The sequence below is a fragment of the Triturus cristatus genome, chromosome 1_2, assembly GCF_964204655.1.
Source record: "Triturus cristatus chromosome 1_2, aTriCri1.1, whole genome shotgun sequence".
NCBI lineage: Eukaryota > Metazoa > Chordata > Amphibia > Caudata > Salamandridae > Triturus > Triturus cristatus.
This window is the reverse complement of record NC_140580.1, coordinates 19,224,606-19,252,450: the sequence shown is the minus strand read 5'-3', so window position 1 is coordinate 19,252,450 and position 27,845 is coordinate 19,224,606. Positions and strand designations below refer to the sequence as shown.

General features: G+C 42.0%; 1 protein-coding gene across 6 annotated transcripts in view; it reads left to right on the top strand.

Annotated features, from left to right (window-relative positions):
* DRAM2 (DNA damage regulated autophagy modulator 2) overlaps positions 1-27,845 on the top strand; it is a 348,983-nt gene that overhangs the window by 219,628 nt on the left and 101,510 nt on the right. For 4 of the 6 annotated variants that reach the window (XM_085600128.1, XM_085600142.1, XM_085600120.1 and 1 more), the window contains exon 4: positions 5,834-6,011. In XM_085600128.1, the coding sequence (XP_085456254.1) occupies positions 5,834-6,011 (178 nt within the window). The remainder of the gene's footprint in view (positions 1-5,833; positions 6,012-27,845) is intronic. The other 2 variants (XM_085600136.1, XM_085600131.1) reach the window with 1 other exon arrangement.

The window sequence follows — 27,845 nt, the reverse complement described above, 5'->3', positions numbered from 1 at the left end:
GTCTATAACATTGAGCGTGATTCGAGACACCGGCCTGCTCTATTTCGGCGTTTACGGCCGCACGCTGGTTCCACAATAATCATCGCACCTATGGGACGCCATTTGCATTTGCGCCAGGCTCACTGTTCATCCAGCCGCACAGATCTGTCTGCGGTGCCCCTCACTGCACCGCACGTCTCCTGCCCCTTTTTCTTGCACAGATCGCCTCGGAGTTGGATGATGTCACACCTGTTTCGCTTGGCCCTCGCCGCACGCAAGGCCCCGGCTCGTCTGCAACTTGAAGGACGAGGCTCCACCCCTCAGTCTTCTGCGGTTACTGTGGCACCCACGGGGCTCAGATCTGCCGTGTTTTCTCCGCTGGACATATCGGAGTCGCTGCCGATGGTCAGGTCTTACAGGGTAGCTGGATTTATAACAGGATTTCAGGGGAAGGCTGAAACGGTCGCCGGAGCTCTCTTCGGCTGCGGCCATTTTCGTCGGTCGCAAGCTACGCCCCCCCAGACCAATTTCTTAATTCTAGAAACTATTACTGACTCGGCCGTGGCAGAACATAGGGGTCTCTTAGGGAGTAGCAACTGAATCTGCTTCTAAGATATACTGGTTCTGACCCGTGTAGCGCTTTAAGTGCCAAATACAAGGCCTTAAAAGCAATCCTCTTCCTTACCGGGACCCAATGAAGCTCCATCAAAGCTCCAGCTACAGACTTAAACTTTGGAATGTTTTTCAAAAGGCTGTAGGTGCATTTTGTAACATCTGCAACTTATTTAGTGATCTCTGTCTAATGCCCATATAAAGGACATCTGGACAAGACTAAAGAAATGGGCACCGTTTTTTTCAAATCCGGAGGAATGAAAGGTAGTACTTTCTTCAACATTTTTAAGATAAAAAGGCAAGATGAGGATTGTGTATTTATCTGAGCCTCAAATGACAGTTCTGCATCAAAAATTATGCCTAAATTCCTAACTTTGGGAACTGGCATTGGAAGAGAGCCGAGTGACTCAGGCCACCATGCATGACCCCAAATATTGATCTCCCTCCCAAAAATTACAGCATTTTGCTCATCCAGCCATCTATGGCTCGCAGGCATCTATTGAATTGATAGTGATATGATTGTCACCCAGTACATCAGAAATAGGTGCTTTTTAATACAGCACATATTTTGCATTTCATAGGATCTAGAAAGATAATTTGCAGTTTGAACATGCACTGTAACGGGTATTCCCAGTTCCCCAATTCATACAGGCCATGTTTAGCAGTTTACATCCAGGGCATTTCAGCATCACAGACCTGACTCAAATAGTCTGGTTGCTAGGCAAGCCCAACTCGACAGTCATAGTGTGGCGTTGAGCCTAGCTGATTAACTCTCTCCACTTTGCCTTCAAACTAGGTGATTGATGGTACTTGAGTGAACTTCATTTGCATTGTTATTCTACTTGAGATACAAGGCTTGTTGAGTTCTTGAGGGTTTCTACTGAGGCCACCAAGATAGCATTCTGACTGACGTTTGAATGGGTATTTCTTCTTCCCAAGATTAAATCGAGACTTGTGAGACCAGTGAACTATAGTCAAGGCCACCCATTCCCCAGCTAAGGAGTTGGGGATTACATTGGCACAGTGGTCCCTCGTGACACAGCACAATAACTACTCACAGATGGACCGAGGTTGTGACCAGTGATTTCTTATCTGAAAGCACAGATTATTTTCAGATTCATCTCATCATGTGTGTTAGCACTCCAAGAACAGCTGCCACCTCAACATAAAGGTGACTTAAACACATCCAACCCCAAAAGTACTATTTCAATATCTTTTCTTCACCATAACAAGTCTAGCTCCCTAGACTCTTGGCTTTGAGTTGGGCTAATCAAGCTTGATTGAAACAAACTTGAGAAACAGGTTCTAGAAGTTTCATGAGTGTTCTAATTTTCTATATTTTTATAGTCGTTACATCTAACTCTCTCTTTATATTTCCTTCTCCAAAGTGTATTTGTATCATTTCAGAGTTAAAAACTTTGCATAGCCTTTTTTCTGTATTCATTTTTCCAATTCACTGTTAGATTGTTTCGCTTTAGTAATGGGATCCACTTCTTACAAGCCCTGTGGATGTTTGTCTAAAATGGCACCCAAAAACGGTTGTAGCGAGTGAATATACCTCCTGCCAGCGGCATTAGTTCTGAAAGAACTTCAAGAGGAATTTTGAGTGGGGGTACACAAAAGGGCCCTAAATGCAGGATGACAAATGGACATCTGTGTACTGTAGGTAGGCTGTATGGCTCCTTTATGTAAATATACCTGAGCCAGAAGGCATTACTGAGCAACTGAGTGTTATAGGTTTGAGTTGTAATGCAATAAGGAGAGTTGTACAAGAAGGACATAAGGGAACTATTCGTTTTTCAGAAGGGTTTTGTCATTACTAGAGGTCAATCAAAGGATGTTGACTTAAAGATGGAAAGTCTGCTAACGTTGGTTCAAACATAGAGGACAGACACTTAAGAACAGATTTGGTGCCATAAAGCTGATTTGAGGATGACTTGGAAAACGTACAGCTCAAAAGACTAATTATGAAGACTAAGTATGATTTTCAAAATGTAGATATTAGGGACATGATCAAGAAGACTAAGAAGAAACCCTCTATTTGCAAAATCTAGCCTCCCATTATTGAGCTACAAGGAATCTGGGATCCATGAATGTTGCCCACCTCTGCCACAGCAAACCCAGATGTATTAAACACAGAAGGAGATCCTGCAAAGTCGTGGGCCCCTACCTCTAGAACAAAGTATACCCATAAGAGCTGAACTTTAGTTCAGAAAATACCTGAAACATAATTTTTACAGGGATCCTAATGAACTTATGTTTGCCAATATCTATCCAGTGTGCAGCAATAAGGCTCCGCTAAATCGTGCATTACATTATTTATATTGCTTTATATATTAACTTTGCATTTAATAAAATCTCAAGACATTTCTACTGTGGGATTTGTGAGGAAGAAGGATGGTCCATACGATGTACCTCAATTAGTTCTACCTAGTTTTACCCAATTCATCATAGACTTAAGGGATGACCCCCTATGATGTGCTGACGAGTGTACAGGCCACCATGTATTTAATAGTTAACTGGAGGGAGCTAAATTATTGCAATATAAACCTAGCAAAATCTGAAATGCTCCCAGTTTTTTACAAGCTGAACCTTTGCAACAAATCCATATGCAAAGCAATCTGTGGGTATGTCCCCTCCCCCAAGACAAAGTTAGAAACATGGGAATCTTGCTTGACTGTAATTTATATATGAGTACTCATAGCCGCTATGTCACCAAATCCTGTTTCCATAAAATAAGGTTCCCAAGGAGAGTCCTGTCCTTCCCTCACAAAGTCATGACAGCCAATGCCTTTGTACACGCCAGACTCGATTCTGGCAGCGCTGCGTACCTGGGTATTCCCAAGGCCTCTGTTGGCAGACTCCAGAAATTACTGAATTACCTGGTTAAAAGCATCTTTCAACTGAAGAGATTTGACTCTCACCCTCTTTCCAGGAACCTCTGCACTGGCTCCCTGTAAGTAAAATAATCCAATTTAAATCAGCCTGCATCATGTATAAGATCTTTGCCGACAGAGCCATGTCTTCCTTCACCATAAATTCAGGGAATTGTTAGAGGCGCCCTCTCTCAAACTCTCTCACTGGGACGGCCATGTCTTAGGTGTACTAGGAGCCAAAGTATGCAATTCTTTCCCAACGTGGATTTGGGCCATTCCATACTTACTACAGTTTAGAAAAGCCATTAAAACCTGAATATTTAGCCGGTAACCCACCTCCCCCTTCCTTCACCCCCAGGCTCCTGAATGTAACACAAGCGCCAAGAGAGTCTATTAGAGTGTTAGAGTGCTAGATAAAATCCCATTCCGAAATAAGTAAAGCTTTAACATTGCCTCAAAACCCGTCTGTTCTTTGATTTAAAGTCAGGCGGATGGTTTCCTAGTTCTGCATATTGACGTTATAACTTCACCCACTAAGCCTGCATTAACTCCAGATCTTAGTGGCAGTACCACAGATGGCACAAGATCTTTTTAGCACCAAATTGAGAGACTCTTTGGCTTTGCATTAATAGCTACTTTTCATCAGAGGATTGGCACCAATTATCACGATAACTAACAAAGGCAGCAGTCGTCATGTTATTCAAATCAATTATTTAAAACCATCACTCAGTGACCATGACTATGTGTACCCACTGTCTCATAGTCTAAAACACCACTGTTTATAAACACTAGGGATATCTAATCATTGTATTTTTTTAATAAGTTAGACTATTGCTGGTCAGTCCTGTTACTTAGAAGGTGATACAACTGAGTTGTTTAAAGATGGTTACATTCTGTATTTTCAGGAGACTTGGTTGAGGAAGGGTTTTTGTCATTAATTCTAATGAGGCGACTAGTACTTTTTTTAAGAGCTGCCAAAGGAGGCCATCTATCTTGCTTAAGACTGGATTGAACTAGCAGGTTACTTATCAGACCTCTAAAAAAATTGCTGGGTCTGCATTTAACTTTCCTGCCTGATTTATTGAAATTAATTGATGTTATTTTGTTTGTGGACCTAACGCCGGGTACAGTCGCCTGGATCTGTTGGATAAGGTTTTTGCTTTTATGTACGATTTTTATCAGCTTCACGCTTCTACTGTAATATTCTTATTTGGAGATTTTAACTCCAGCATTGCTGTCGAATCCTATAGTGAATATGGTGTGTAGTAATAGGATGAGTGATGGGCATTAGATACACTGCAGAGTACTAATTCCAGGTGACCACTAACCTATATTGACAACTGTATGTCTTAGTATTCCCTTTCTTTACAACTTAAATACGCTTCGTAGACATCATGTTTGTTCAAAGCAGGTAATGAACAAATAGGAATGTGTATACAATTTTAATATTCCGAATGGTTACTGAGCATTAGCAACGATTTGCCCAACCCCTCTTCTTGTCTTTTAGAATGGTAAACTAATTAATAGGCATGCTAATTAGACTGAATAGGTATGTCTTCCTCCTTCCCACTTTCAATGAACAAGATTCCAAATAAATTATCTTTTCATCCAAAGCATTCAACTATCAAATATAGGTCTGCAAGAGTGATTTTGCGTGCAAAATATTCCTATAATATTGGAGATTCATTCTTTTCCTCCCAATCTAATTTTCAATTCTAGACCAGGTTTATTGATCATGCTTCTTCCAATCTGCAAACACTTCAGATCTGGCGAGTTAGTGCTAGAATTACATGCCAACAACACAATCTTGAATACCCTCCAGATATTTTCTCTATTTCTGATTCTCCTGTTCTCTAGCCATTCGTCTGCCTCTGTCTCACATTATGTTTCTTTCTCCTTCTGTCTGTTTCCTCTCTTTCTCCCTCTTTCTCTTCCTTTTCCTGATGTGTCAAATTCAGGCCTGTGTAGAAAATTATAGTTCAGTGAGCGCAACACTCGGTACTAGTGTTGATCCTGCACCTACACTGGCTTTAATGTTCTTGAGTTGGAACTTAACGCAACCAAGGTACAGACCTTGGGAAAGTTATTTTCATGTATGGGCCACTTACTCTCATATGATGTCTTCTAAGAGACTTACCACTGTTGTTCTTATTATTTATAACAGTCTTCAATTCTGGGTACTAAACAAACATTTTGGCCTATTTGCCGTTCACACTGCCTATCACTTTATTTAAACGAACATTGCATGTGACAATGTGTAAAAATGTATTGACGTGCATTTTTTATTTATGTTGATGTGATAAAACTAAAGGGTTTTATTGTTCGTAAACTGAAAATCAACAAATCTTTTCCCTGTTTTCTTTCAGAAAACTACTTTCATAGCCATGCACATCATTGGCGCCTGCCTGACTTTCGGACTAGGGATGCTTTACATTCTGGTTCAAACAATAATTTCCTACAAGATGCAGCCGTACATACATGGCAAAGGCGTTTTCTGGATACGACTTGCAATATTTGTATGGTGTGCATCAAGTGTCGTAAGTAGTATCCTTTCCTGTGCAATTTGTCTTTACAGCTAAAAGGGCCTGGATTTTAGGAGTGCTTCTGAGTTGACTTCCGCAGCCTAGGAAACATTTATCTTCAGGGATTTAGTGTGATTATGGTCAATGAATAACAACCAACAGCAGCATAAGAGAATGGCTCCTACCAACCTCAATCGGGTGATTTTTCTTTTCTCTGACTTTTTAAATAGTTGTATCATCTGGTTCGAGGCATGTGGGCTGCTGAATTCATATCTGTGCATAGATCGCCGCCTAGTGTTGGGTCCGGATGTTTGCACGTTGTTGTCCTGGAAGAGTCTTCGAAGTATCCTGAGATAGATGACTCTTCCCCTGGACTACAGTGCGCATGGGCATCCTCTCCATCCTCAGATTGTTTTTTTCCGCCATTGGGTTCGGATGTGCTTATCTTGACTCAAGTTAGGAAAATCTAGTTTCAGGCCAAAAGGCCTTTAGTTTTCGACGGTACTGTTCCCGATCGGTATCGACAGTTTACAGGCTAGTTTACTAATTTAAACAACTTTCCGGATCCACTAAATCCGACCATCGACCGAACTTCGACGATGGAATCGAGGACCCCATTCAAGCGGTGTCCTGTTTGCCACGCCAAATACCCCCATATCGACGTCCACCCGGTGTGCAACAAATGCCTCTCACCGGATCATGACGAATCAAAATGCATGGCCTGTGCCCGATTCCGATCCAAGAAGACTCTACGGAATCGACGAGCCGCGAGACTTGAAGCGCAGCAAGCGGCACCGGCCCCAACCAACATCTTCAGCACCGAAGACGAAGATGTCGAAAGCGTGGAAAATATGCCCTCCAGCCCTACTTCCGAACACGGTTCCCGAGCGGAAGATGTCGATGAAGAGCTTTTTCACAGGGAAGAAGCCGACGATGAGGTAGGAGACTACGACGAGGCCTTAGGGGCCGAAGAAGGTAGCTCCGGCGAGGAGCAAGGCCTACCCGTCCAAATAGAGGATATCCCAGTGAATCCGACAACGGCTCCGGTCGAGGGATCGCCTTCGGGCCTTACCCAAGACCAATCCCGCAGTTCTTTGGCCCCGCCCTCTGGCCCGGCCACGGACATTCAGCGAGAGCCATTGTTACCAAAGAAGACTGGTTTCCCTACTACAAACCCGAAACCAATCATCACTCCGGTTCAACAGAAACCAAAAGTGAAACTGACACTGGTCGGCTCGAGGACCTCCACACCTTCGATGCCAGCCAAACCCGTCGGCTCCGACCGCACCAAAAGGGACTTCGGTGCCGCACTCGCTGCAGCAGATGTCGGCGCCGACCCGAAAAGAAAATCCATCGGTGCCGTCAAAGCGCCAAGGCCCCCGGCACAGAAACAATCGGCACCAGCCATCAAGGTGAAAATGGCCACTGCATCACTATCCACCTTGAAGACAGCGACTAAGGTACATTCATCGACGCCGTCGGCGGCTCCTACCCCTCCTCGGCTCGATGACCCGGTGTCTCCGAAGACGTCCACACCTGCCTCTACGGAACCTCTCGGCGCCAAAGAACCGTCGGCGTTCCAGGTGCAACAGGTGGCAGCATCCTTGCAACGGATCAGGGAAAAGGCAGCCCTCCAGACCTCGTCGGGCTCAGAACCGAAACGGGCACAGAAGGCACCTTCGGCACCGGCCCATATCACCTTTGGTTTGCCGCCACCCACGGCGCCAAAGATGTTCGAAATCAGAACCCGCGTTACCCAGACAAGGTCCCCATGTACCGAACACTCTACTACTGGGACATCACCGTCCCACTTCATCGACGCCGACACCGGCAGGCTTATGCTCCGAAAGCGAAAGATCACTTCGGGGCACGCTCTGGACTCTTATAGGATTCCACTGAAACAAAAAATGCCGGCGGAATCGGAACCAGTTCTTTATGAACGCATCCACACTCCTTACACAGATCCATCATTCTCTCCAACGCACTCCGATCCCGATGCGCTGGAGGACTACATGGGTGACAACACCACCTACCCCGAAGACATGGACCCTGAGGGCCAGCAAGACCCTGATCAGGTCTGGGATGACCCAGTGGAGCCAGGTGCCGCTCTGGATACACAGGACACACAACTTTATGGCGCAAAAACGTCCCCCACAGAGGACACTGCTGCATTCAATGCCCTCATCGAACGGGCCGCAGCCAATCATGGAGTGACACTATCGAGGATGATTTCTTGGTGGACACCTTCGCATCCTCCGAGAGGACTGTAAAAACTCTTCCCATGTTAAAAGGTGTCCTCAAGCCAGCAAAGGACATTTTCAAAGAGACCACAAGGGCACGAGTGATAAACCCCAGGATCGAGAAAAAATACAAACCCGCACCTGGGACCCCACGTACATTAGGAGCTAATTGCCTCTGGACTCCATTGTGGTTGCCAATGCTCGCAAATGGGCACACTCGCAGTCAACTGGTGATGCTCCTCCCCCGGACAAAGAGTCCAAGGTTCTAGAGACCTCCGGAAAACGAATTGCAGCCCAGGCAGCAAACATATGGCGAATCGCCAATACACAGGCCCTCCTAGCTCGCTACGACCGCTCACACTATGACACGTTAGAGACCCTACTCCAACACCTGCCAGACGAATACAAAGAGGCAGCGGAGCTCCTCATCAGGGAGGGACAACTGCTCACAAACGCATCCATCAAGTGTGCACTAGATGCTGCAGACACTGCTGCTCGGGTACTAAACACCAGCGTCATGCTACGCCGACACGCCTGGTTACGAATCTCCGGATTTAAACCTGAAGTCCAAAATAACATCCTCAATCAACCGGTCAACCCCGACTACTTATTTGGACCGGAGGTTGACGCCACCTTAGAAAAGATAAAAAAAGACACAGACACTGCGAAGTCAATGGGGGCTCTGCAAACGCAGACATTTCGTAGTGGCTCCTTTCGTCGCCCCGGAAACAGAGGTGCAGGGAGAGGACAGGGGGCACAGCAAACCTACAATAAAGGGGGCACACAGAGTTCCTACGATAAAAACACCCGAGGGGGATATCGTGGTTCCAGCACCAAGGGCAGAGGACGTGGTTACGGCAATACCAGGTCCTCCCCTAAGAACAAACAGTGACGCCCTCTCCCTTCCCCCCGACCACATAACACCTGTCGGGGGGAGACTCCAGCGGTTCCTGTCCACGTGGGATTCCATCACCACAGACAGGTGGGTGAAAGATGTTATCCAACACGGTTACTGTCTCGAGCTAACCTCCACTCCACCCACCATACCGCCAAGACACCGTCCTATGTCCTCAGAGCACTTAGCGTTATTACAGCAGGAAGTGCTAAGTATGCTGCAAAAAGGCGCAATAGAGGCCGTGCCCATACACCAGCAAGGGACAGGCGTGTACTCTCTGTACTTCTTGATACCAAAAAAGGACGGGTCACTCAGACCTATCCTAGACCTGAGACCCCTCAACCAATACATTCTCTTGGAACATTTTCACATGCTCACCCTGCAGCAGGTTCTCCCGCTCCTCAGACAGGGAGATTTCCTAGCCACGCTAGACCTCAAAGATGCGTATTTCCACATACCCATACATCCATCACACAGAAAATATCTCCGGTTCACCATTCAGGGTCAGCACTATCAATTCAAAGTCCTCCCCTTCGGAGTCACAACAGCACCCAGAGTTTTCACAAAGTGCCTAGCTACCGTGGCTGCACATCTACGGAGGCAACACGTTCACGTCTACCCTTACCTGGACGACTGGCTTGTTCAGGCAAAGTCAGCCCAGCAATGTGCCAGCCACATGTCCCGCACCATTCACCTTCTTCACAGTCTGGGATTCTCACTAAATTACCCAAAATCACATCTCCAGCCCGCACACGTACAACAGTACCTCGGTGCGACCATAGACACTCTGGCAGCCACAGCTCAGCCAAATTTAGTGAGGATCAACAGCATGCAAATGGTAATTTCCAAGTTCAAACCCCAACACTCCCTTCCTGCGAGAGTGTTCATGCAGTTGATAGGCATGATGGCCTCCTGCATTTTCATAGTCCCACACGCGAGACTACATATGCGCCCGCTTCAGGAGTGCTTAGCACGTCAATGGAATCAGGCTCACGGGCAATTAAAAGACCTAGTGTTGGTGAGCGGTCGGGCATACAACTCTCTGCATTGGTGGAATCCACAAAACCTTTGCAAGGGCCGACCGTTCCACGAGCCTGTTCCACAAATAATACTGACAGCGGACGCCTCTCTCCAGGGATGGGGAGCCCATGTACTCCATTACACAGTGCAGGGACTATGGACGACACAACAAAAGAAGATGCACATCAACCTTCTGGAACTGATGGCAATCTTCCTAGCCATGAAGGCATTCAAAGTACACCTGTGCAACAAAGTCGTGTTGATCCGGACGGACAACATGACTGCCATGTACTACATACAGAAGCAGGGAGGAACACACTCTCCACAGTTGTCTCATCTGGCTCAGAGCATGTGGAAGTGGGCCATTCAGAGGAACATATTCCTCATGGCGGAACACCTCCCGGGCAAAGACAACCAGATGGCGGATCTGCTCAGCAGACACAGCCACCAGATGCACGAGTGGGAGTTACACCCATCAGTACTCCAACCATACTTCCAGCAGTGGGGTCATCCAGAGATAGACCTATTCGCGACAAGCGAAAACGCAAAATGCCAAAGCTTTGCCGCCAGGTTCCCACATCCACAGTCGCAGGGCAATGCGATATGGATGAACTGGTCCGGCAGATTTGCGTACGCTTTTCCCCCAGCGCCATTGATACCACTGGTGGCACGCAAACTGCGACAGCACTCAATGACACTCATCCTGGTTGCTCCAACATGGGCACGCCAGCCATGGTACACAACCTTTCTGGAACTCTCCGTGGTGCCGCACCAAAGGCTGCGGATAAAACCCGCGCTTTTGACGCAGAACCATGGAGAAATTCAGCACCCAGATCCGCAACAGCTGAACCTGGCAATCTGGCTCCTGAAGTCCTAGAGTTTGGCTACCTAAACCTGCCACAGGACTGTATGGAGATCATTAAGGAGGCCAGGAGACCCACTACCAGAGCTTGCTATGCAGCTAAATGGAAGAGGTTTGTCATTTATTGTAATAACAATGACATTAACCCGCTACACGCATCCATTCAAAATATAATCTGTTACCTCTTACACCTATACCGATGCAATCTGGCATACACCTCAATACGTATCCATTTGACCGCAACAGCAGCCTATCTCCAGAACAGGCAACACCTCTCTTTATTCAGAGTGCCTGCCATCAAAGCTTTCTTGGAGGGACTCAAATGAGTAATTCCCCCAAGACACCCACCAGCACCGGTGTGGAACCTCAACTTGGTCCTCACCCGACTGATGGGTCCACCCTTCGAACCTCTCCACTCATGTGATATTCAATTCCTCACCTGGAAAGTAGCCTTTCTAGTGGCAATCACTTCGTTAAGAAGAGTTAGTGAACTCCAGGCACTAACCATTCAAGAGCCATTCATACAGGTTCACGCAAACAGGGTCGTACTACGTACCAACCCCAAATTCATGCCTAAAGTAATATCGCAGTTCCACATGAATCAAACTATTGAACTGCCTGTCTTCTTTCAAAACCCACAGAATGTAGCTGAGAGAATGCTCCATACACTAGATGTAAAGAGAGCCCTCATGTACTATATAGACAGAACTAAGGTCTTCAGGAAGACAAAACAACTTTTCGTTGCCTTTTCACCACAGCACAAGGGCAACGCCATTTCCAAAGCAGGTATAGCCAGATGGATCGTTAAATGTATTCAAATTTGTTATCAGAAAGCTAAACGCACATTAACGATTCCCCCACGAGCCCACTCAACACGTAAGTTAGGGGCGTCCATGGCTTTCCTGGGAAACATTCCTTTACAGGAAATATGTAGAGCAGCCACATGGTCCACTATACATACATTTACCAAACACTACTGTGTAGATGTACACTCAAAACAGCAGGCAGCTGTAGGACAGGCTGTTCTCAAAACTCTTTTTCAGACCGCTGCAGCTGGCACTGGTAGCCGCCGCTAATAGGAGGTACTGCTATATATTCTATGCACAGATATGAATTCAGCAGCCCACCTGCCTCGAACTGAATATGCTACTTACCAGTATGCATCTGTTCTTGGCATGTAGGGCTGCTGACATTCATATCGCCCACCCTCCTCCCCGGCGCCTGTAGCAGCTGCAGCTCTCAGAATTACTGTATAGCATGGTCATCACTTTCTTTATCTACTCCATCACTGCCACAATGGCGAAAAACAATCTGAGGATGGAGAGGATGCCCATGCGCACTGTAGTCCAGGGGAGGAGTCACCTATCTCAGGATACTTCGAAGACTCTTCCAGGACAACAACGTGCAAACATCCGGACCCAACACTAGGCGGCGATCTATGCACAGATATGAATGTCAGCAGCCCTACATGCCAAGAACAGATGCATACTGGTAAGTAGCATATTCACTATGCTATCTCGAGTTGTTGTTCAATTCACCGAGCGTGTAACTGTGACTTTTTGCATTTTCACATTTACAAGAGGGTCTTCAGGCAACGTACTAACAACGAAATTGGTCCCCATATATTTTTACTTTGCCAACATGTAGAAAATAATGCAATAATTGTTCAACCTTGCAGTTTTCTTTGAATATCTATATCGTTTTTCGTTGAATGTTCAATTCTTATGATTGCTTCCGTGAAACTGATCACTATATTTTTCAACTTTTAGCTCTATTTGATTGTTTAACACATCTTCCATAATACAGCTTGCCATGTATAAACGGCTCCACACTGTGAGGCAATGAGAAGGCAATTACACATAGTTATCCAGTGTGTCAAGCAACAATATTGCCAATGTTGTATATACTGTCAACGTCTACACTGCATGTACGGAAGCTGGTAATAAAATTATTTTATAGAGAAAATATGTTTTACAATAGACATTGCCAAAAACGAGTTGATAAGATACATTTTCATAAAAGTTGAGGCTGGCCTAGTAACTTACAGAAAATATAAGAAATGTAGTCACAATCTAAACGTGTGCGTTTTGCTTATAGAAGATACACATTTACTTCCTTATACATTTTTTTTAATTCAGGTTAATTCATTTTACCAGTGTAATCCGAGAAAGGCGTTGATAACAAACTAGAGTTCATTTCATTCCTGTTATAACAATTAGAAGTGATGTATTAAATAAATAAAATGTAAATATGCCATAGAAAATGGCAAGAACGTTCTCAAAATTCAATGCAGTATCATGTAGATAATGAAGTGTGACCAATTCACTAAAACCTTCCATAAATCGTGTAGAGACGCCCTGAGAGATATTGTTGGTTGCCAACAATCCCAGAGGATTCCTTGGTTGGCCTATGTCAAGCAGTCTCCTATTAACCTGGGTCTGAGCAACTATTGGCACCATCTGCTATCTATCCGTGCACCTTTGGCAGCTGTTGTGAAGCTTACATTTTGGGCCAGGTGGATGGTGTTCAGTAAACTATCTGACAGCGTGGGTACTCGGTCTAAATGCTTTCTCCTCCATGAACGTGTATTTAGGGTAGAGGAATTTCTTGGTCATATTAACCCTGCATTTGCTAGTATTACAGATATGGTATTTTACCAACTGCTGTTTTTAGTTCATCTTTGCAGCCTTCTGTGGCTGTTTCTAAGTCTTGCCCAATATGTTGATATGAGAAGGAAATAGAAGAACACCTCTCGTTCTTTTGCCGGGCATATTCAAAACCTAGATCTAGGTGGATTGTGCCTTTGTGTTGTGTACTGGGGCTTACTAATCGGGCTGTTGCACTAATAGCTTGAAAACAACTAGGCTAGCAATCTTGGGGTCACCGCCGTATCTAAATTCTTATACGCTCCATATGGTTGTACATATTGACACCTCCCCCACATCATCTGTTTTGTAGAATAAGTGACGTATTTGGGTTTTAAAGGAAATTTATTTTATATTGAATTTCTTTGACATTTGATTTTATGAATTTTAAATGTTTATATTGTAACTGTTCTAATTTGAGACTAATGTACAGTTGAGCCTATTCGAGCTGACATTTTACCTGTGTGCATTTGGTGATGTGTTTTATAAATTTGATCTGGCAATTAAACTGAACCGACCTTAAATATAGGTTATTGAAAACTATTAATCCCGCCTCCTGGTATACCTCTGTCAAAAAATAATTTGGTCCATAGATTTTCATTTTTGATTAGTGTTTTTGGATCATTAGAGAAGTAGTTTAGCTTGGGAAGACATTGCTGATCCGGGACAAACGTTTCTAGATTACATTTTTTTAAATGGCGTATGTGTTGCAGTGATGATGTAATATTTCAGGAACCATAAGACCTATATACTTCATTTTGGTGTCAAAACATTTTGGGGTTAGTTAGTCTTATATAGACAGAAAGTAACTCCTCAGAGCAACACTTTCTCCATTTTCCAAAATGGCGGCTATAATAGAGGAACAAGAGACACACATAGATATGAAACACATAATAATGGTTTTTAATCCTTTTATGTATACACCAAACAATGTTTATGATCTAAATATGAAAAAATTATGTTTATCACTCCTGTTTTAGACACATTTTCATTGTTCACTATTTGTTTCGGCAATTACTTGTGGTATATTTGCAGAATGTGGAACATTTAAGAAGAGCATATTTAAAGTGACATCTTTTTGTAGCACAGGTTTTGCAAGTACATGTACGTGTAAGTTCTGTGGAAAGAGGCTTTAGAAATTTCGTAGGCTTTAGCACAACATCAATATTTTCCCAACCAAATTCATACGGATCTTTCTCTACATATGCATGATCCAAAACCTTACACATCTTCTGATCAAGTAGAACACTCTTTTAATGTGTCCACGCCTAGAATATGACGTCGCTGGAAGGTCACTTAGCGGGACTGATCTCTTGAACTCACTGTACTGAAGACCATCAGATGTGTGACAGTCAGAACTCATTTTCCACACACGCACAAGGTATTTTTCAACGTCTTCAAAGTCACATTATTCTGTCTCAGCAAATCCTTTTAAGAAACTTCACAGGCTCAGCTGTTAAAGCTCCCAGCTTTGTTCCAATTTTGCTCATAGTGTCATCACCCGTAAAAATATGTGCCTTGATACAAACACTAGGCATTTCTTTGTCAAGTTTCTTATACAGAATATGAAGCGGGATTAAGTGTCTTTTCTCGCCTGCCCCATAGCGTATCCATAACTCTGACAATCCATGACTTATGAACATTGCAACAAATCTAAGTAGCACAATAATAACATCTGTGCCATTTGACGGTACAATGACTCGATTGGAACCATTTCAAACAGCCCACTCAACATGTGGCACAACAGAAAGGTCAGCTTCCTCCAATTTGCTGTTAAGTTCTTGAACAATATTGAATATATCTCTGCAGGCACCAACTCCTCATTGACCATCATTCCACTTGCAATAATTGGAAATTCAGTGTTCACTGAAGAATCAGCAATGTTTTGACGAGTTAACATCTCCAAGTTCATCTTGTTCGACGTTTATGACCAGAATTTATCAAGTTGCACAGGTATAGATATAGAATTTTTGATGCAGGGAAGGTCAATTGTTCCACTTGTAGACTTCATCTGAATCACTCACATTCTCTGACAGATAGTTCAAGATAACTGTCAAAGACAGTGTGCAGTTCTTGCAGGGTGCACACTGACTTTGATATCTATATAACTGTCTGAACGACCTCTCCGAAGGTTTGCATGGATAAAATCCTGACCATTCGCAACTGTGACATATAGTCCATAACAACCGCATTTTTCAATGAGGACACCTTTTTTAATTGAAATTCTTCAGGTGAAAGTTTTTTTTTGAAGTTCTTGTACGATTTTGTGCTTCACTCGTTTGGTTGGAGCATCTCCATCAAATAATGCGTTTGTTGGAAGAAGATCATGCGACAGAATGTCCTTGATAAATTCACCCATTTCTTTTGCTACATCTATCTCTGCCTGTGCTTGTGAAAGTTGTTATTTTGTAACCTGTTTTGTAGTGGCTAGCTAGTGGCTAGCTATGCAAAACTCTTACTTTTGCAATTTAAGCGTGGAAGTTTAGCTTTAGTGATTATGTCAGACAGCTTTTTCTCGTTCAATACAAATCTCTCCTGCTTCAGTTCTGTGTATAGGGTTGATCCATGTTCCAGGACATCTAGTAGATGTGTCATTATATCACTATCCACATATTGAAAGTTTATGAAGTCGCACAGACTCAGTCATTCAAAAGTGGTTTTCTTGCTGCTACATGAAATGAAGATGGATGCAAACATGTTTATTAAAACATTCCCCTCTCTTTCCCACAAGTTCGTGCTGAGGAACAGTTTCACGATGGTCCATTCATTTTCAATTACCATCTCACTGAAAACATGGCAAATAGAAAGGACTTCATGGTAAACTAGCTGCCGTTGAGGAACATATTCACTTTTACTTGTCTAACCAACAATTTCCTTGGAGCTTTGCTGTGATCTCTGGATTGTCTGTTCTAGTTTCGTATCTGGATCCACATCATTGAACCTTCCCTATCAGTCTTCACCATAAAATGTAGTTGCATGAATTTTCTGTAGAGGTATGGTTTTTCCACCTATAGCTTCTTCACTCTTTCCAAATGCCAGGACCCATATCTCAGGTAGTTTATGCAATCGAATTTGCGAAATACAGTAATTAGTGCCTCCACAATCCTCACGTGCAGCTCCCAATCACCTTCCTGATCACCATGTACAAAAGTTTTTCAATAGAACTATCATGTGTAAAACATTTCTCCAGTACTTGCAAAGTTTTAATGTTTTAATGTTTCTTCAAATTCTTTTGACAAACTCTACGAACTTGTTTTTCAGGATTTCTGATTTTGAACTGAGTGTATTGAACATTGCCTGCCTTTGCATTATATCTTTTGAATGAAGTGCACCCTGTGCCTTGTTCAGTTCTGAGATGAGATATGCAAAACCTAATTTGTCATTCTTGTTCCAATGCATTGTTTCTGTAGTCTCAGATATGATGAGCATACCTGGTAACGAATTAACATAATAATGACTTGCGCTCAATACTGACTGGACAGTTTTGCTTCCAAAGATTTGAGCCTCAATAAGTTCATTGTTTATGACACATCCCCTGAGATAACTTCCTGCACATCGCAAAACAACTTTTTTCATGTATAAAACGCCCATTAGTGGATGAAGATCATCAAATTCTACTGGATTGCGCATACAAATGTCAGCAACAATACAGAAAACACCTTCATCGCAGAAAATAGGCTGGAAAGGCTGGTCTTCAAGCTGAGCATGCACATTTTTGAATGTTTTTAGAGCTGTGTATACTGTTGCATAGTTTGTGACTGGAGGTGGTATTACTGGTAAATATCCCAAACTTCTTCCGTGGAACGGTATTCTGGGAGATCAGAGCATGAATTCCATCCCTCTGAGGAACTGGCTTTTCTTCATCCTTCAGTCCGCACCGAATAAGCAATATGATAATTTCAGTTAAATCAGCTATGCGGGTCGCAGCATCAGGTAGAAGAAGATCCATGTCCTCAGCCACTTTAAAACTTTCTGGTACACTGGGATGTGTTGATGACTTGCACTGATTTTGCACACGTTGGCAAGGCAGTTAGGTTATAAGTTTGCAGCTTCTTTCGTTTATGCCAGCAGCTGACATAGCTTGTTTTCCACCAGCTACTTCATTTGTACAGTCTTGAAAAAGCACAGTGGCAGTATCATGTGTGCTGGCTGTTCCATACAAAGAAGAGCTGTCTTCAAAATCAAATTTATCAAGAGCAGCAATTGTAAATCATTTTCTGGCAAAGTGACTTGGAAGTTGTGTGCAGTCGGATTAACAAGATTTAAAAACACAAGCTGCTTACAAGTTCCTGCTTTGTTCTATGTCATTATAACCAGTTGATACACCAATCCTATTCACTGAAATGATTAGCTCTCTACTTTTGCACTTGTCATAGATTGCGTGGGCAGTCATCTTGAGTAGCGAAGTTTTCTTTTTTCCGTGATGTAATTCATAAAACATGATTTGGAAAAGACAGTACATTTGCAAAGCATAAGCCTGTCAGTTCATGTGATTGTCTTCAACTTCTTTGCTTATGTCTTCAAAGCATTCGTAAATGTTGGCTGCTTCTGTTCCAATCTCAAGAACTTTAGTTTGTAACAGTTTTGGTTTGCTGATATTAAACAGTGATGTAAAAAATGGTGAGACCACATCAGGCATTCTCGTTGACTCCCATGATTTGCAATGTTCTGGGGCATAGCAAAATTTGTCATTAAGTTCAAAATCGAAATCTTTCAGGATGTTTCTTAAAATGGTTTCATGCTGAGTTTACTTTGGCAGCAAGAACTTCAGGAGTCAAATCAGCTGAGAACACCATAAGTGGCGCATCTTTTTTGTTAGACTGACAAAAACGAATTCTGTCATTTGACATTCTCACCAGAAAAATCTTAATTTCGTTATTATGGATCAATACAGTTTCATCAATGTTGATCATTATTTCTCTCATCTCATGGAGTTTGAACCCGTAGCCAGCACTCAAGAGTGTTTTTAAAACTTAATTTGCTTTTTAAAAGAGTTCTAACTTAACTGAAGGCTGGCGGTTACGTTACTGCTGGGAGCTCATTGTAGATTCATATTTTCAAATGTATGCATGCATGCAGTTCGGGTGGGCATACATATCCGCTGCTAATAGATTCACATCGCTGTTTAGATAAGCTACATGGCTGAAAGCTTCATCTTGGAAGAAACTAGCTGCAGATAAAAACATGTTTGCCCTTTGAGACTCACATACTCTGTACTTAGTTCTTTCTTCAATCCTTTTGGCCATTGTCCTGGCTAAACCACAGATAACACATTCATGATCCTCTGCTTTCTAATCAGTTGTTGGAGGTGTACAAGGGGTACTCATCGAACTTTCTGAGTGGATGGGCATTGGGTTTGGTTGCCGTCGCTTTCTCAGAAGACTCAGATTCTTGTTGTGATTCAATGGTTTCTGCTACTTTTTTGACAAATTTTGTCCAGGCGTTTTTCCATTGTATACGACTAGTATCACTTGTTGTTACACTAATTAAATATTTGATCCTCTTCACCCATCAGTTTCAATCTTTTGTGAACTTCTTCTTGCCATATTTCTGCAGCATCTCAAACTCTCTTCTACCCAGCAGCAGTTGATGTTAGCTTTTCTTTCAGATCAGTTTGACATATGACACATTTTTCTTTGTTGAAAGAGTCCTCAGATTTTGTAGTAAGCAACACTGTCAGGAGGTAAAGATCCTCTGCTACCACCTTCCTCACTTATATTTGCAAATTTGAATCAACAGAAAACCTGAAACAATAAAAAATAAAAAAAATACCAATATGATGACTAAAACGCATCATTATACAGCCACCATTTTGAAAAAGGGTGGAAGGGTTGCTCCGAGAAGTTATTTTCTCTCTCCTTAAGACTACTTGACCGATCCCCAAATCTATGTTTTGACACCAAAATGAAGTATTTAGGTCTCATGGTTCCTCAAACATTAGATCAGCACTGCAACACATCCACCATATTTTAAAAAATGTGTCAAAAAACAATTCTGCCCAGATTAGCAATTTCTACCCATGCTATCTTCTCTAATGATACAAAAGCACAAATCAAAAATGAAAATCTCTGGACAACAATTTTTTATGGCGGTATATCAAGGGGTCAGTGCTATATTGGCTGGCTTTAAAAATTTGTAGAAAAACATGACATGCCACCTACAACTAAACTAAAGGCTATTAGATCAATAATCATGAGGCAAATTGGTCAATTACTCATTAAATGGAATCAGACCTACTAGGTCCTTGGGATAATATTTACGCTGCTGTCAGACTCAACCGTGACACATAATGCTACAGCCAAAATAATGTTTTCAGGTGCCTATTCAATTGTCCGAGAAACACCACTGTTCCATACAACAGGACTGGATCTGTCTCGTGCTGAATGCAGGTAAGCTTCACAAACGGCTCTCCAACATTAGGAGAGCATAAATCTTTTCAAGCCTCTGACTACACTTAGGCATCTTTGCTTCAGATTACTGAAACCCTACCCCCAGTTTAAGCAGATGTCTGGAAGGTTATTCAAAAAGTAGCATTCCTTTACCTGCTAAACTGGTTCCTTTAACAAACAAGATATGTTTTATTTTGGATTGAGTTAGGGCCACAACATTAGTTTTGATCACATTGACCGATATCAGACGTTCACTATTATAGGCTGGTAACAGCACTAGCTCTTCTGCATAAGTCAGATTGCTTATTGTAACCTTAACTATTTTCACTGGATGGCACTCCACCATGCTCGCCATGCTGGGAAGAGCTGCCATGTATAAACAGAAGAGTGCCAGCATGCAGGCTACTTTGAAGCTGTTTCCTGTTCTTATATTGGGAGGCAGGCTATGCCCGTTTGATGGTTTTAGCATAAGCCAGATTTCTTAGTGAACATTTATGAACAGATTTATAAAATGCCCTGTCTGGTGCCCTGCTGAATTAGTAATCACTAAAGGAGATGGTTACTTGGCAATTGAGTTGTGACGGATTCATTCACTGACGTGTGGGAGCCTCCTTTTTAACAGACACTGAAGGGATTCTTGACATTTGCGACTGACTGTGTATGATTTACCTTACACAATGGTTGAGATTGCGAGTTACAAGAAGTTGAATTTTAGAGCTTGTTCAGTTGATTTCTTCATCCTACACAAACATAAATAAAGTTTTAAATACACAAGCATTGAGTTATAATTGGCTTGTGATCTCCCAACAAATAAAATTATCTGGTGGGATGCTCAGTTACTTATCTGTCCTGACGATGACCATGTACTTATGACAAAGGTCGAAACGCTGTCGACGCAACTGTGGCCACAATTTATGGAGGACACATTGTCTTGTGTGTTGTAGTTCCAGTGTTGGTTTGGAACTCCGACTTTCATGTAACCTCTTTTTGTGTATGCCATCTGCCTGGTTTTGTATGTTTAAGTAATTGTTATATGTACCAGCTTATATGTCTGAGCCTCATGATATTATATATTTTTTTACAAAGAATGTTTTTTATATCTTTATAATTAAAATTTGTTTCTTATATAAGGGCCATATTCTTTATTATTTATTTTTCACATTTTTTCATTTTCTTACGTGTTTAGTACTGTGTGATTTAAATATATGTGATCTAAAAATATGTTTTTTGAACACTTTGTGCACACTGTGAACCATTGTTAGGATACAATATTGAATTAGTAATCACAGCCACCCTCAATCCACTTTGTACAAGGCTGAGCTTTAGTCTGTATAAAGCAAGCAAATAGGTTGGTCTTGGTCTCCCTGTTTTTGATAACTAGCTGTTTGAGAGCCATAATAGTACCAAGCATAGAATCCTTCCTTTACAACCCTGTTTGAGTAAAATCTATGCACTGCTTTGCATGGGCTGAGGCCTCAAGCGTTTGTAGCAAACATCTGGCATCTAAGAGTGCTGTCAGTCGATAACTATAGGGATTCCCAATGGGTCTAAAATGATATATGGACTGAAATACTGACCCTGTCCACAGTGTTGATATGGCACCATAGGTTATATGTTGTTATATAATGGTGCGAAAACCAGGCATAACTAATACCTCTGGATCTTTTTCAATTAAATCTGTTGAAGTTCTGTTGGCACCCGGGCACAAGAGGATTAACAATCTTTTATAGTGGATAGCACACTAGTTACTGAAAGATGGATATCAACTTAGATTAAGGACATAGTATGCAGTAGGGTCACTTTCTAAAGCATACCACTTCACCTCTTCTAGACACTGGTATGAACAAAAGTACAATGCAGGAAGTCCATCTAGCACTATAAAGTAAGAGGTGCATGACATGGCGTGGCGGACAGCCTGAAATACAGCAGCAGTCTAAAGTAGGTTTATCTTCGCATCAGATTTAAGTTTACTAACTACAAGCAGCAGGTCAAATAGCGTTCTCCTGTAGATTGTTGCTTTATATTTTAATAAAAAACACACAAAGGTAAGATTTGGAGATGGTGCTGAAGCTTTTTAGCAAAGCGATAAAAGCAATATTTTGTTATGACAAAAAAATAGAATGAATCACTACAGAATTGTTTAGAAATTGATGCTTTACTATTAATTCCAAGAGTAGGGGTTAGGGTCAGAAGGTTACATGAACTCGAATCCAAATACAATCTGGATCTAGGGGGCATATGTATCAACATCTCCATTTGCGATTCTCAAATAGCGATTTTTAAAGAATCGGTATTTGAGAATTGCAAAACGGGATGTATTTAAAAAATCGCAAAACTTTAGCGATTTCTTAAAATTCCTTAATTGCGATTAGCAAATTGCGAAATCGCAATTGAGGAATACCTTCCCATTCATTTCTATGGGCCAGGAGACCCATAGGAATGAATGGGAAGTAATTCTCAAATTGCGATTCGCAATTTGCTAATCGCAATTTGAGAATAATTTCAAAGGTGCAAGGGTGTCATGATGACACCCTGATGCACCCCTGAAATGAGCATATGTGTGCATATGGCGCACATACATGCCCTAAGGGCATGTATGTGCGCCACGTGGCACTTTGTAAAATTACAAAAAGTGCATTTTTAACAGAAATCGCAAATTACCACCAACTAGAAGTTGGTGGTAATTTGCGATTTCTTAAGGATAATTCGCAATGCTTTGGTGCGTGGTACATATCATTTAAGAAATCGCAATTTGCGATTTCTTAAATGCTTACGCATACTTAAGAAATCGCTAAATTAGCGATTCCTTAAATTTGCGATGAGAAATTGCCTCATACATCCCGTTTTGCGAATTTTTTATCGCAAACGCTGTTTTTTGCGAATCGCAGCGTTTGCGATTAAAAATTCGGTTGATACATATGCCCCTAGATCCCTACACTTCTTATGGTTGCAACAAATATTCTGATGCATAGGAATCTTCTGTACGTGTAAGCAGTGGTGTCGTGAAGCCCCCGTTCTGTCAGCTGAAGGAGGAGCAGAAGGGCTGCTACTTGGGTATGCTTGGTTGATCAGACATATCCAGCGCAGCAGGCTCTAATTCCACTAGTAGCCATCAGAACAGGAGAGACCGCAAGCGTTCACAGACAGCGGTACTCAAGGTGCAGCTTCATCTTGGAGGTTGTAGTTCACAGGCCGTCTTCCTGATAAGGACTGAAACCCCAAAGTTTCTTTCACAGGCAGGAGATGCTGGGTGCAGTGAATCAATCAATGAATCAATCATAGATTTGTAGAATGCTTCTTTTCACCCGTGAGGATATCAAGGCGCTGGACTAGCACTGCAGCAGTAACATATGATCATCATGCACCCAGCATGATCAGTTCTTGTCACCACATACAGCAGCAAAGGATGAGCAAAGGTTAGTGGCTTGGGGTGTTTGGGTACCCATGCATGATCACAAAGCAGGCAGAGGGCATGCTGGAGCAGTACTCTTCTTAAAGAGTCCTGTTTGAAACCTGACACTGCAACTGAGCGCTGTTCAATGTTTCCCTCTATTTCTTCAGCCCTGTTTGGCTGAAACATTGCAACCAAACAAGACAAAACTAATTGATCTACTAGCATACCTACATGTGAGGTATTCCCTGCCATACAGGTTGTGAACAAGCCTGATCACCTGTTGAATGGCTGAGGTTGCTGCGCTTTGCTGCAAGAAGAGGAGTTTGGCTGTTGTCATTAAAGCTGTCCTTGCACTTCGAGAACAAGAGACCAAGACCAAATTGTGACTGAGCTTTGCGAAGAACTGACTCAAAGAAGAGCCAGAACAAGAAGTCACGAATGCCTGAGGTCCAGCTGACCAGGAGTAGAAGAGCACAAAAGCAAAAACATGAGCAGTTGAAGCTTGCTTCCTGCATTGTTTCTTTGAAGATCATGGCACACCTTTCTCCCTGATGTTGGTAGCAAGCACTGGGCCCATGACCCAAAGGGCATAAGTAGGTTACCAGACGTTCACTTGACCCCTTCACACCTCTTCCAATTCGCCTTGCTTTCAGTTGTATTCTGTTCACGTCCTTGTCGCCCGATACAACTGCTACCTTCTTAAGAGAAGCACGAGGTTTTCTCCCATTGCTTTCAGGACCTTTTTGTGTAACCCATTGACATCTGTGTTAAAGCTGCGCGTGGGACTCTTTGAATCATCCCACCTGTCATCAAACTGGTGCCTTACTGACTAATCATCCTGCTGCACAAGGGACACTGACAGCCTGGTGGGTGCTCCTGCTTCTGTGGGTCACATCAATACTGGAAAAGCATGGCTAATATCAGTAGAAAGTGACAAATGGGGACTTGAAGTTATCTAGAAAACGTGGGTGTTGACTATGAGGTGCGCCTTGCAGTCCTGCACCTTATATGTCACCTGAAAAGAAGGGACACCAGTTTGACACCCAGCTGGTCCTTTAAACCCTTTTTCAACACACTGTTTTGTTAACGGAAGTATGGGTGTGCTGGGATACCAGAAAGACACTAGAATCCATTTTGTACAGCGGTTCTCATTTCCAGCCGTAGAACACCCTTTACAACCTTTTTTTCTTGCTTTTCTTGTTGACTGGGTTTTAAGCACGACCACCAAAACTTTAGGTGATGGGATTACGTTGCCTTGGGAAGCTCCTTCTCTGCTGCCAAGACTTCCAGCCTGGAACGCTTCATATTAGAAATAGATAAGAGCATGGTAGTGCTCCAGCGGAAAGGGGCAAATTTACATATCCTCCCTGCGTCACAGATCCGTCACCGCACAAGCTCATTCACGCAAGCATTCATTGGTGGGGCCCATAACACCAACACTCATACGTCTCACTCAAATCCGCACGCAGGAGGGGAATGAGGAATCCGCTGGACATGTGGGGGGGTACCTTACTACCTATGGGGAAGGAACATTTTTTTTTTTTAAATTTTTTTTTTATATTTATTTATTTATTTATTTATTCCCCTCATTTTGCGATTGAATTGATAAGGAGGTTTCTGGAGTCTGATGATCTTTTCTTTCGTTAATCTTTGCCTTCACAGTCCCATCGCTTTCTGAAAAACTCGTTAGAGAGTATCCCTTTCGTTGTTTGATCCATCAGTTTTTCTCCATTTACCCTTTATCGTTTCCCATATTACCATTGGTTAGTGGAGAGGAGCTAGCCAAATTGACTACTCGGCAGAAATCATTTCTGCCTGGTATTATGGTTTTACGCATTAATCATTGGATTTATTATTTATGACCCAGAAAAACATTTAATTGCTTTGGAAGTAATTTTCCCAAATTTCCCAAAAGTCTGTTCTCTTCGTATGGCCCCTGTTTCTGTCAAGGTTATTGATTTTAATGATGTAATTTAACCAGTTTGTGTAGTTTGGAGCGATCGGTTTAACCCAGTTAATACAGATTTCTCTCCGGGCTAGTAGCATTAATACAAAGAGTAAATTTTCCTGTTTTTTATTTAATTTGTTGCTATCAGCATCTATACCACTGTGAATCCCCAAAAAGATAAGAGAAGTACTTACAGTTATGTTGGTTCTTAAAATCCTATTCACTGTCTTACCAATCTCCTCCCAGTAGTTGGTTATTGCGGGGCATTTTTGAAACATATGGATGTCATCCGCTCTTGCTTCTCCGCACTTGGGACAGAGCTTGATACTGGAACCTTTAAATTTAGACAACTTCTTTGGGGACCAGTAAGCCCGGTGTACTGTAAACAAGTGGTTTCTTCTTAATGGTGCTGATTTTATACAGGACCAGCATTTCCCCATAGATTCTTGCCATATCATTTGTAGATCTATTTCTTGATCTGGTATATCTTTTCTCCAAGTTTTTTCCGGGAATAAGAAGTCTTCTTCCCCTGATTCAATTAGTGTCCAATACCACTTTGATATTTCTTTTCTTATTAGTGTAGTTCTCATCATTTCGTTTTCAAGAATCTCATTTCCGATATTTCCCTCTTTTAGGGACTTGGCCCAATTTGATAACTGATAATATTAAAATTTCGATATCTTACCATCCGATCGTTCATATAGTAAGTTCCAAGGGATTATCTCTTTACCTTTTAGTAGCTGTCCCCATAGTATTATTCCTGCTGTTTTGAGTGGTACTGCTAAGGAATCTTTTAAACATTCCGGTAACCCTGGAGAATCCCATATTGGTGCTTTTATACTATAGTACGGTATATTTACTGAACTTCTTATTTGGAACCAAAGTCTAGCGGCATTGTATAGAATCTTTAGTTTTATTTTGTTGAAAAATTTTGGGTGTCCGAATTTATACAGGAAATGATCAGTGTTCTCCGTCATATTTTGCAGGAAACTTGGGTAGTTTTGATATTTCCTTAGTAATGATCTAAAATTCTTAAATTGGAAGGACCTGTAATATTCAAATAAGTCAGGACTAGCTATCCCTCCTTGATCTCTCTTCCTCCTTAGTTTGTTCCAGGCTATTCTCGTTCCTTTCGAGGCCCAAATGAAACTTGCAATTTCGCCTTGTATCTTCTTCATGGGTTCTTTTTTAAAATCCAATGGTATGGTGTTAAAAAGGTATGTAAACTTTGGGATAATCGACATTTTTATTACATTGGATCTTCCCAGGAAAGTTAATGTTAAGCTTGACCATGTTTTAAATATTCTTCTCATTTCTTTAGCGATTATCATTAAATTTAGTTGTGGGACTTTGTCCAATTCTTTTACTAAAGTGACTCCTAGATATTTTAATTTGTCCCTACTATATGGCGAAATTGGATTGCAATTCCAACTCATTGTTTCAGTTTTTTCTTTGTTTGTTAAATAGCCTGAAACTTTACCAAAGTCACTCATCATCTTGTCCAATGCTTAATGGGTATTTTCATAATCTGTTGTGAAAACCATTAAGTCATCAGCATATAATGCTATTTTCTTGGACCAATTTTGATATTTGAAAGGAGAAATCTGTGGGTGATCTCTAATCAAAGCGGCCAGTGGTTCGATATAGAGGTTAAAGAGTAACGGCGACAGTGGGCACCCTTGCCTTGTACCATGTTGTATTTTAATGTTGTTGGTAAGGTTGCCATTAACTAATATTTTGGCTCTTGGATTCTTGTATACTTCTTTTATGGCATGTGCAACACTTTCCCCTAGGTCATATTTTCCTATTGCTTCATTTAGGAAAGCCCAATTTACCCTATCAAACGCTTTAGCCGCGTCATAAGTGATTATGGTTAGAGGAAGTTTTTTGGAAGTGGCGATATCAATTGCCGCAAACAGCTCATGAGTAATTTCATGGATTTGCTGCCCTTTTATAAAACCTTTCTGATCTGAGTTAATCAGTCCAGGCATGACCTTGGCGAGTCGTTTTGCTATGACTAGTGTAAAAATTTTATAGTCGCAGTTGAGTAACGATATCGGTCTGTATGACTCAAGATCTTTGGGTTTTTCCCGGGTTTTAGAATGATGCTGATTATCGCGTCATTCCAAGAATCTGGAATCTTTTCATGATCTATATATATGCTGTTCATTAGATCTGTTAGTTTGTTAACTAGATGCTCTTTTAATATTATATAGAATTCATTTGGAAGGGCGTCTGGTCCAGCGGCTTTCCCTCTTTTTAAATTGTTTATTACTTCTTTAACTTCCTCCGGTTTAATTCTTTGATTTAACTCTGTCTTTTCTTCCTTTGTTAGTTTTGGAAGGGAAATAGCTTCTAGGTATTTTCCAATTTGTTCTTTAGTTGGATTTGTATCTTCTTTATATATACCAGAGTAGTATTTTAAGAACTCTTGTCTTATTATATCGTCTTCGAAAGTCTCTA